We start from the raw sequence: 11,910 nt of genomic DNA on the forward strand, positions 1-11,910 counted from the left end.
TGCCATTGTCGTGGTTATTCTTTCAGCCGGCATTGCTGCTCTCTCCATGAGGAATTGGCAAGCTCAGGTTTGATGCATGGTTGCAGATGGCTATCGAACTGTAAAATTATCAACCTTCAGCAAATGTAGATGTATTTTGTACGTTCAGGTTTGATGCATGATTTCAGCTGCATGTAGGTTTCGGTTTGTGTCCAAGACAAGTATATGTATACCAATATTGATTACTTTTTTTTCAAATGGTTCCTGCTAAGGGCATGACAAGTGCGTGTGTATAAATTAGTATCATGTTGCCTGCACATTGAATTGTGTCATATTTTGATTCCTGTCAAAATGGCCATTGCTATTTGCTTTCTACACATCTTGTATGTTGCTTATGCTGATAATAATTTTATTTTTCTCAGGATTTGATTATTCTCTTCAAGGGTACATTAAGAGCATTTAAACTTCTCTGATAATCAAAGTGGCACATAGACTAATTTATTTTGGTACTGTACTTCCTTTTATGCATTCATCAGAGCTATTCCACAATTTTGTCCCCAATTATACCTTTTTACACTTTTATATGTGTAGCTTCTTTTAATTTTTTAAGACATTAAATTTTTTTGAAGTCTTCATGTGTGCAGAACTACTTCTGCGGTGAGCCGGCATTTGGTGAGCTTGACGAGTACTTCTTGAAGGTTGATGTCCGCTTTCGTTGGGTCACTGATCAAGGCCACATCTATGTGGAAAGCTGTTTTTTTTTGTTAGATTGGCCATGAGACACTTGGATAGGAGAAACGAAATGGGAAGAGCATGAGAGATAGTGTTGAGAACCTAAATAGTGCACACACACATTTACATATTTCATGTGATGGTAGTATGTCGTCGTAGTTTTCGTGTTGGTTGTGCTACTTAATGTTCCTTTCAGTCATAACTTATCACATCGCTCTCAGTTTTCAAGCATGCTTGGAGCTTTGACATGCAACTATACAAAATCAGAAAGAATATCTAAGGCTCAAGGTAATCTTGAAACTTTAAGTTGATCAATTCATATGATTTTTGGCCTGTAAGAGATTAAACTAACTATTGCAGACATCATGGCTCTAAATTGTTAGTTTGTATTTGACCATGATGAAGGCAAGGTGCACGTAGAGCTTCTTTCTATTCTCAAGGAGGTCAGGAGTTCCTTTTAAGGAGGTAGAGGGCAACCTTGAACTCAAGCTGCCCCTGCACAGAGAAGTGCTTTAACACAAGATGCTCCTCCCAGTCATTTGGCGGATACAGAAATAACTTTTAATGAGAGTGACCTAAAGGTCAGTTGTTTTGAATTAAATATACCTCGTTTGCAAGTCTTTTTCTTTGGGTTTGGGAATGGTATATGCTGTAAAATGGGAGTCTATTTTTTCAGAATTTTTTTGTTCTTTTGTTTCTATACTCATCGGAGTTCATGTTTCTTTTCAGTTAGTTGTGAGGTACTTCTTAAGTTTCCATTCAACTAATTGACCACCAAAAAAATAGATCAAAATAATATTTTGTCAATAGTATCATCAATGAAAATACAAGATTTTGAAGAGGGGCTTGCTCACGGCAGTGTGAAAAAAGGTGAAGGGAAAGGAAGGGTAATCAAGGTGAAAGAAACGATGTAAGGGAGGATAGGTTAAAGAGATACAATGATTGCCTAGGAAGAAAGAAGTGGGAGAGATATTGATTTGTTGGAATTGAAATCACGTCTTGTCATTTTGACGCACACTTTACTTAAAATAACTATTTGATTATTTATTTTTTGTTGATCCGTGGCAACGCACGGGCATTCAGCTAGTATTACTAGTAGTACCATTAGCTGGCTAGCTAGCCAGATCGAACAAACATACTGCCTGCCCACTGGACGAGTAAAACAAAGCAGCAGTACTGAAAACCATATCCCGGGACGTCCTCCCATGTTAGGCAGGCAGCTCGATACCCAGATGCTGAATACTTCATTCATAGTCAACGGCCGATCGTATCAATCCCATGTCCCAGTCAGACCAGAAGCCAGGCGGATGCACATCTACTACTTGCACGCTAGTACGATCAAGACAGCCTCTTAGTTAACTGTTGATCATCAGCCACATACTCCAATGATGATAGAGATCGATGCCAACAACTGATATGGCTTCACACGTACGTACAATGTCAACAACCAAAATCAGCAAAAGGAACGCAGCGCAGGACAGCCAGCAGATGTAGAAAACAGTACTGGGCACTAAATAAACCAAAGAAAACCAAATCAGACCGGAGTTTCTCATGGGACCGACCGGCCAACTTTCGGAGCATATTTCAAGCCTTTTCGGTTTCGGCTGACAGAGATGGGCGTATGCGGATCCTCCTTTTCTCCAACCTGATCTTTTCTTGTTCCTCTTCGTTCGTACCACACACAAAATGCACCAGCAAGCGAGTGACCCGTCAGTGGAAAATGCGCCACACCCGCCGCTGCCGACCCCGTGCTGGATGCGGGGGCTGGTTGGAGGGGATTGACGCCCTTGCCGTTGCCTGGGTTGGCGCCGACGGCGCCCGTGGCCTGCTCTGCCAGAAGCATCCCCTGCTCCATCGGCTCCTCGTCCGCGACGCGGTGCTGAATCGAGGCGGAGCTACGCGCGCTCGATGTGGAGACAACGAGACCCGACCTCACCCCGCCAACCTCGACGACGACGGCATGTCGACGCCGGCAGCCCTTTTTCAGATCCGGCGAAGAAAAGAGGGAGAAAACAGTGAGGAGTATTGGGGGAGGAGGCCGCTGGGGTGGGGTGAAGGGGAGTTGTGCCATCGCGGTCGCCGGTGAGGACGTCGGCCACCTGACGGAGCCGGAATCCTCTCTCAATCGCCAGGATCCTCTCTCTCTCTCTCTGCTCACTTGCTCCGTGTGGGGAGGGGGGAGGTCAACGAGAAGGGTGGGAGTGAGCGAGCAAGGAGAGGACAGCGTTCGGGCGAGGACCCAAACAGCCCGCACGACCGCTACTGCTGACGTGTTCGTGCGCCCTGCTTTAAGATTGATGCAACGCATCTCACGGCAGCGAGGGCGTTCGGACGAAGTGGTCTTAGCCCACACGTGTGGGTGTTAATATTTCCGTTCTTTTTTCGTGCATTATACAAAGTTCTTTGCAAGTTTATATAAAAAATGTTCATCATATATTTAAGGAAAATGTTCATCAACATATTTTAAAAAAATGTTCAATGTGTAATTTAAAATTGTGCAGCGTATATCACAAAAATGTACAATGTGTATTTAAATATTTGTTCAGTGTATATCACGAAAAATCTCAATATGTTTCTAAATATTGTTCGGCCTATATAACAAACATTTTCAGCTTGTATTTGAAAAATTGTTTTCATCATTATTTTTTCAATAAATGTTCATAATTTCAAAACATTGATCATGATTTTAATTTTTTGTTCACTTTTTAAAAACATTGTCCATGTTTGAAAACTTTGTTAGAATTTCTATTTTTTTTCATGATTTTCAAACATTATTCGCAATTTTTACAGAAAATTTGTTCACATTTTCCCAAGAAATGTTTGAAAATATTGAAGAAAAAAAGCCGAGCTGCTACTCAACCTAGTACTTCAAATTTAGTGCTTCACTAATAGCAAACCTTAGTCACCAGCTTGATTTGCTAGCAACACTATTCTCCAGCTCGAGGTCGGGAGTTTGACTCCCAGCCTGCGCTATATTCGTCACATTTTCTCATTTGGTCGATGCCTGCGAATGGGCCGGCCTGTTATCGCGCCCTTTCAGCGAAAGCATATCTACTGGACGCATGCGGGCGTCCAATAGGAGGTCTCCACGGTTTTGCAAGTTGATGACAGTTTTCCACGTCAACTTGGTTGTAAATGCACCTGAAACACCACGATCTTCAAAGCCCTTTTCGGTTTCACGTGATACAGGCTGATATGCGTTGTCACTTTTTCCATCTTTGCCAAACTCTTTACTTGGTCTTCTACACATCGCACGGAGAATGCACCAGTGTTTTAGACTATCAGTGACCGGTCAGCAAAAGATGCGCAAAAGAGAAGATTGCACTTTGGAGGGAATAATGAAGATTGCAATGAAACGCTGAACGAATACTCGCGTGGGAGCCCAACGTGGTCTCAGCCCAGGGCGCCCATAGGCCATAGACCCAATTAATAATATTGGCAGAGCTGAGCTTCTGAAGTGGGAGCCCAGCCCATTAGTGCAGTGGCGGTTCGGCTACTGTCCCATTGAATTTTCAGTTTTTCCAAAAACACAAAAAATTAAGTAAAAACTTAATTTTCTTGTGAAACCCTAATTTTTTAGAAACAAGGCTATTTTTTGTAATGAATAAATTTTAGAAAACAAAAACACTATTTTAAAATGCGAACACTTTTTCAAATACGAACGAATTTTGAAATTCTGTTTTTTTAAAACGTGAACAATTTTAGAAATTATTATATTTATTTGGAAAATAGAGATATTTTGTGATATTCCGAACTTTATCAAGAACTCAAACCATTTTTTGAAACATGAGGCATTTTGGGAAAAAACTAGTATTTTTTGGAAAGATGGTCAATTTTTAAATTTTGAACTTTTTATGAAAACACGAAAAAACTAATAACACGAACAATTTTTGAAAAAACTAACAATTATTAAAATTCTAAATATAATTTGAATATATTGAACGTTTTTTGAATTTGCTATTTTTTAATAAATCAAAAATAAAAAAAGAATCATAAATAGATGGAAAATGAAAAATGATAAAACCAAAAGAAAACTACGGAAACCAGTAAAAAATCATTTCAAGAATTCTAAATGGTTCCCAAGACCGATTTGTCGCACATATTAGTGGGCCGACCCATCTATTACTCCTGATGGACACGAGGTGTGCGTAGCCTCGATAGTTTGCCGCTTAATGTGGCAAATAGGATTTGCGTGCTTGAGCAGGCCTGCTCCACATCAGCGATCCACAAGATGAGCTAGTTCGGGTTAAGAGTCCATGCACGTTTGGTAGACTCGCCTATCGGGATGCAGCAGGTTGCCTGAGCCACTAAGCACTTTGCAGTGGACGGTTTTTCGTAGGTATGTTCTTGTTAGGACCTCCTATTTGGCGCTCTTCGCACCGAATAGTAGGGTTGCCGCATAGGGAGATGTCCTGGTGGGCCGGTCCATTGCGAGAGGCAGGAGCGAGATGTATGTGTACCATAGCAATTCAGGGATCAGACATTCTAGCGAATTGGGGGCAGATATTTGTTGGGATCACTGTAGAAACCGGGGCCACTGCAGCAAAAAGAACTCTAAAAAACTTGAACATTTTTTAAAATGCAAAAGTATTCTAAATTTACAAATATTATTAGACTTATTTTCTTCAAAATTTTCAAATTTGCGACCATTTTTTGAAGATGTGAACACTTTTACTCTCTTAGCCCTCTTTTTATTTTGCCGACGTCATGTCACAAATTTCCGAAAACAAATTCATTATGAGCATCGATCAACAAGAGAGACGAATTTAACCAAACATGTTAGGTGGGCAGCTCTTTCGGATCAAATGCTTTCTGGATTGGGTTCGCAGTGCACGTGAGGTGCTGGGTTTGGGCCGTACAATGATTGATAGGCAAAGACGGCTAAATGTAGCATCGCTCTCTCCACCATCTTCAGTCCACGCGGAGTGGAGGACTGCTGTGCTACTGCTGCTTCCTGCTATCATCACTCTGTCAATGCTACCTCGACCACTTCGTCCCGCCGTCGACGAGATACGCGGCTGAAAGATCGCCCGCCGGCGTCCAAAAGCCCAACACAGGTAACCTCCAAGTCAGGGCTACGGTTTCTGTGGAGTTTGTTCTTCTTCAGTGAATCGCTTGATGGGTTCATGGCCGCTTTTTGCCACCAGCCCGCCATTGTGTTCTTGCTTCTTCCAAGCTCGCGACTGACTGCGCTATGTTTACACGGCTCCTTTCTTATTTTCATTCTTTCTACAATAGCTCCTAACTTTGCCAACTGGTCAAAACTTTCTTCTTCTACCTGTCGCGCAGCCAATGATTTTTTCTTTCTTCTTCGGATGAGATGTGATTTGGGGATTCCGAGATCCCGATTTGTAGAAAACCAGGATGATAAGCAAAAATCTTGGTTTGGTAGGATGAAATGGGCAGAGATTTACTGATTTTTTTTTCCGAAGGAGTATTTTAAAAAGAAATTCAGGTCATTCTAGTGATGATTGATGTAGCTAGGCGGCTCACTAACCAAATGAAACAACAAATACTTTGGAATTCAGTTAATAAGTAGAATGTTATGAGACCAGGGTCGTTAACAAATGGTTTTTGTGAAGCCATTCATTAACCAAAGGTTACGAGCCAATATGTTATCCTGTATCTCGTTCTGATCTCTCAAACATAGGCAGATCATATTGCAGCCCTTAGTGTACATGATTAGTTACATACTCCCTCCGTCCGCGAATAAGTGTACTTCTAGCCTTTGTTCTAAGTCAAAATTTTAAAATTTTGACCAAATATATACAAAAGAGTAGTAACGTATATGACATAAAATTGATATATTATGAAATTACAATTCAAAACGAATCTAGTGATACTAATTTAGTGTCATAAATGCTGCTACTTTTCCCTATCAAGTTGGTCAAAGTTTTAAAAACTTTGACTTAAGACAAAAGCTAGAAGTACACTTATTCATGGACGGAGGGAGTATGCGAAATGATCATCTTGCCCTCGGTGCAGGTCCAATGGAAGGATGGCTGAACCAGACTGGATCCGGATAGCGGTCCTTTTAAGCTTTGCTGCGCATCTTGGCCTCATCCTCCTCGCCAGGATCCGTCGGCGTAAAGCCTCCGGTGGGCGAACGCTCCTTCTGTGGCTGGCGTACCAGCTGGCCAACTGGGCCTCGGCATATGCCCTCGGTAGCCTGTCCTTGGGCAGCACGTCCCAGGAGAAGCCGCAGCTGGTGGCGTTCTGGGCGCCGTTCCTCCTGCAGCATCTTGGTGGCCCGGACAACATCAGCGCCTACTCCCTCGAGGACAACGTGCTGTCAGGGCGGCAAGCACTCAATGTGTTGGTGCAGGTCGGGGGTGCCATCTATGTCGTGTACAAGCACATATACCTGGGCGGCGGTGACAGGGCCTTGCTTCCATCATCCATCACCATTCTCGCCGTCGGTGTTGCCAAGTATGTGGAGAGGGTACTCGCGCTACGGCAAGGCAACCTGGGCAACATCCGGAGCTCAAGCAAGAAGAAGAAGAAGAAGAAGCAACGAAGGAGATACACTGATGGCGGAACGGTGCTGCTGGACAATGAGCAAGCCCTGATGGTTGCCCACAACATGTTCCCATTCTGCCAGCGTGCAATGGCCGATTCTTCTGTCAACATGGATTCATCAGACCTTGAAGCAACCAAGGTCATGTTCTCTTTTGGGTGGGAGAGTATGTGCAAGGTGGTGGAGATGGAGCTTTCTCTCATGTACGACATCCTCTACACCAAGGCAGCCATGGTCCACACCTGGGGCGGCTACTCGATCCGCCTTGTTTCACCGGTCGCCACCTTCACGGCGTTGGTTCTGTTTCTGCTGTACAGCAAAGACGGCCAGAGGAGAGCAGATGTGGCCATCACCTACACCTTGCTGGTAGGTACTTTGATCCTGGACATGAGATGGCTTCTCAGTGCACTTGGGTCTACCTGGATGCACGCATTCTTGGAGGCTAGGCCACGGGCATGGCTTCACCATGAGGCTCTGTGCTCTGGGAGATGGCACCGGCTCCGTCATGCCGTCGTGTCCCTGGATCTTGGCCGGTTAGCCCTTGGCATGCATGGCGCCAGGCCGCTACAGAATGTGGTCGGGCACCATCGGGCAGTACAGCCTGCTGCACGAGTGCACCCGTGAGACGATGCCTCTATGCGGGAGAGCGGCCAAGAAGCTTGGATTGGAAGATGGGTGGAAGGAGCACCACCACTCTGAGCGCCTTAAGCTCTCACGACAAGTCAAGATGTTGGTGTTCGAACGTGTACGGAAGATACTCAAGTCAACCTACGACTACGGCAAGCATAAGGTTGGGGATGATGATGCATACTCCATGAATGACATCACCACATTCTGGGGCCAAGCGGCAGTCAAGAGGCGTCCAGCGAAACTGCGGAGATTCCAGCTGGCCTTTGGCCGTGAATTCCAGGAGGACATCCTTGTGTGGCACATCGCCACCCAAGTTTTCCTCGTGTGCGGCGGCGGCGGCGGTCAATCACCGATGCATGGCAAGAGTGCAGCTGCGGCACATGCCAAGGCGATCAAGGCGCTGTCCGAGTACCTGATGTTCCTCGTCGCCGTGCGCCGGCACATGCTACCGGGCCTTGTTCTCCGCAGCCTGTATGAAGTGACCTTCGGTGCTTTGCAGTACATTTGGCGCAAACAGGCCGTCAGCAGCCGTTCGACGACAGCCGGCAGGGAGAGGGAGGGGAAGCTTGCAAGGACTATGCGTGACAAGATGGACGCAAATGGCGAGTGGGGTTTGGATCATGATAAAACTCGTCTCGTCTCCGACGGAGCAAATATTGCCATGGCGCTGCTAGAGGCCGATGAGTCGGAGATGCCGGAGGTGCTGGAGCTCGTCTTCAACGTGTGGGTGGACAAGCTGCTGTACGCGGGCACCCGATGCAGCCGGGAATCCCATGCCAGGCAGCTCAGCCGAGGGGGCGAGCTCACGACCGTCGTCTGGATTTTGGCAGAACATGTTGGCCCGTTTCAGATCGGCCAATGCGTTCCGGATGATAAGAAACGGGATCTTCCTCCACCGTGCCCACTTCCGGTACCCAAGGCCATGGAGGAACCTTATCCGCCACCGTTCATGATGTATCTTCCGCCGTCGACCGCACCGTGGCTACCGTCGCCGCAATACGTCGAACCACCCAAGGAGGAACCTTGTCCGCCGCCGTTCATGTATCCTCCACCGTCTACTGCACCGTGGCCACCACTGCCGGAGAGTCCGCTGCCGCCACCACCGCCACCAGCGCCACCAGCGCCACCCATGGAGAGGCGTAGACGGTATGCTACGCTGTATCCAGTGGACTGAGTGATATCGATCAGTTTGTTTAGTGATCATATATTTTTTTCTTTTTCGTTGAGGGGATCTCAACATCGTTGTTAAGTACAGAGAGAGACACATGACAATTTGAGAATCCGAGAACTCAGTTTCCACGCTCATTATAGTCAGCTGTGATGAGGCTAGTAATAAAGTCAAGGGGTTTTCAAGATCACTTGTGCTCTGCTCCGATATGTCAATACCATACATACAACAAGTCCCTTAGGGCATCTCCAACGCCGACCTGCAAACCGGACACCAGATCCGTTTGTGAACACTCATAAGAAAGCCGGCCATCCAAAGCTAGCCGCATATGTTTGGTTGCTTTTTGGTCCAAATTTAATGAAATTGAACAATTTTGATGCATATTTAAACAACCCGGACGATTTTTATTTATACTTGGATAATTTTTACATAAAATCGGATGATTTTCGACATATTTGAACAAGACCAGACTCTAAACTTAGCGTAAATTACCGTCAACGCCCATTCCCCATGTCCATGAACCCCAAAAAATGAAGCTCCGCCTTCGCAATCTGCAAGCGGCTAATTGGCCGACGATGATGAGCCTGCTAAGTTTGGCTTCAACGGCAACAAAAGAGCGATTGCCTTCCTGGGGCCCGAGCGCCGGCGACCTCCAATGCTCTACTCATCCTTTCAGTGTAGTGAGAATGGGCCTCGACCATGGTAATGTCGGGATGGATCGGCGAGTTGGGTGGCGCCGGCTCTTCATCGACCGCGTCCTCCTTTGGGACGTCCGCGGCGCCGACCTGTCGGCCTGCCAGTCAGAAGCAACGACGGCGATCTCCATCTTCAGCTCGTATGACATGCTGTCCCAAATGACTTTGGAGCTCGAGCAGGACATGGCGGGCGTGGTGTGGGGAGGAGAAAGGGAGGGGAGATGGATGGATGCGGCTATGGCCGGGGCCGGAGTTTAAATAGTGTCCGGATGGCAGGGCAAGCGGCTGGGTAATTAATGGTGGCCGACAGAGGGACGGACGTGTGGCGTCGTAGTAGGTTCCTCGATAACCACACATGTTTAATGTAGGAAGGCGAAAAGACATGTGGTCGTTTGAATGCGGAGGAGTCATGTGCACCGGAAAGCGATGCGACCGACGCTCTCAGCCGGCGTGCCGGTTCAATGCGCGGAGTGACGTGAGTAGCATGTCTGCTTTGGGCGGGGATGAACACATCACTGACGCTCTGGAGCGATGCTGACCATTTCGGGTGGGAATGCGTGCAGAGGCGGGAGGTTTTTTGGGTGGGTCAGGGCAGTCAGAAGCGGATGCGGGAGCGGTTCGGACTCCCGCACCCACCCCCCCCCCCCCCCCCCCCCCCCCCCAAGCATGTTTCTGGTTTGTGGAAAAAATCACGTCCGAACCGATCGACAAACCGATACACGCCTGCTTTGGATGACAAAACAGGTCCAGAACATGCATTCCGGATGGTTGCAGGCAGTTTGAGAGTCAGCTTTGAAGATGCCCTTACCATTTGCCCCTAGTTAATTAGGAGGAGAATAGGATGCACTAGATGCCTAGTAAGCGTTTCACCGGTGGCTGGTTTTCGGCTAATTTGTTTTGTTGGCCTCTTTTTGGCTTTTAAATCATGTTCACTTTTCTATAAAAATGTTCATAAGAAGTTCATATTTAAACAGAATGATTGCATTTTTTTAAATGGTCATTGTTGACGTAAAAATATATTGTCTAGTCTTTTTTATCAAATGATTGGCTAAAGCATGCACTTCTACATGGTATAAGAGTTAAAGGGTGTTGAATTCAGATACGAAATGTTGAAACATCCAGCGGTCCCTATATGGATCTCTGATTTATTCGTACAATACAATGCCACTAATCACATCAGGTGTGTTTAAATTATTATTGCCACACACACACTATAATGCATGCATGCGTGTAGATTATTAGTTGATGCCGCCGTTGTAGAGTTCGCGGCCATATCCGGTCTGCTTGTCGTAGTACCTGTCCCAGAGCATGACCCCGCCGTAGTTCGCCGCCTGCTTCACGCTGGGCATCAGGTCATATTGCATGGACCCAAGGCCGACCTTGTCGTTCCTCCCGGGCACGTTCGCCGCCGCCAGCCCGATGTACACCTTGCTCCGGGGGTACCTCGCCGTCCACTTGCTCCACTGCGCCATCACCCCGTCTTTGTACACGTGGTTGTAGGAGCACTGGTCGTCGCCGTAGAACCTGACGTGGATCCGCTCGAACAGCCCCGTGTCCAGCGCCCTCTGGACGTGCCAGTCCGGGTACACACACCGCGGCGTCGCCGTCAGCCGCACCCCGGGCGCGCCGCGGTAGTGCCGGTTGTAGCCGGACAGGCGCCTGGCCAGCTCGTCGTAGTGGTCCGGCCCGCCCTGGTCGATGAAGAAGTCGATGCCGTCGACCACCGCGTCGCCGAACGGGCGGAACACGCCGCGGCGGCCGCCACCGAGGTGCGCGTTCCACAGGTTGTCGGCGACGTCGGCCGCGGACTGGGAGGACGGCAGGGAGTACTGGGTGCCGCCGCCGCCGATGGAGAGTAGGACGACGATGCCCTTGCCCCGGCAGTGCTTGATGTCGGCGCCGATGCCGTAGAGCGGGTGGCCGGAGAGGTCGCCCCAGTACCTGCCGTGGCCGAAGACGCTGTAGAAGGAGATGATGATGGTGCTGTAGATGCCGGTGTCGCAGGCCTCCCCGAGGGAGCCCTCGTCCTTGTTCCGGCCCCAGAAGACCGTCAGGCCGTGGTCACCGGCGGCTGCCGTGGCGGCGAGGAAGGAGACGGCGAGAAGAGCTCCTAGTAGTACACATGAAGGGCGTCGGAACGCCATCGTTACTGCTGCTGCTTCTTCTTCTTCTTGCAGTTAGTTACAGTG

The 11,910-nt window shown here is 47.6% G+C and overlaps 1 protein-coding gene across 1 annotated transcript; it reads right to left on the reverse strand.

Annotated features, from left to right (window-relative positions):
* Positions 1 to 10,828: 10,828 nt before the first annotated feature.
* LOC125540705 (xylanase inhibitor protein 1-like) lies at positions 10,829 to 11,910 on the reverse strand. The gene has a single exon (XM_048704289.1). The coding sequence runs from the start codon at positions 11,863 to 11,865 to the stop codon at positions 10,960 to 10,962; it is 906 nt and encodes a 301-aa protein (XP_048560246.1). The 5' UTR covers positions 11,866 to 11,910; the 3' UTR covers positions 10,829 to 10,959.

The sequence above is a fragment of the Triticum urartu genome, chromosome 2 (assembly GCF_003073215.2).
Source record: "Triticum urartu cultivar G1812 chromosome 2, Tu2.1, whole genome shotgun sequence".
Lineage (NCBI taxonomy): Eukaryota > Viridiplantae > Streptophyta > Magnoliopsida > Poales > Poaceae > Triticum > Triticum urartu.

Excerpts from the sequence above, each read along its gene's own strand:
- LOC125540705 (XM_048704289.1), bottom strand. The coding sequence starts at position 11,865 with ATGGCGTTCCGACGCCCTTCATGTGTACTACTAGGAGCTCTTCTCGCC.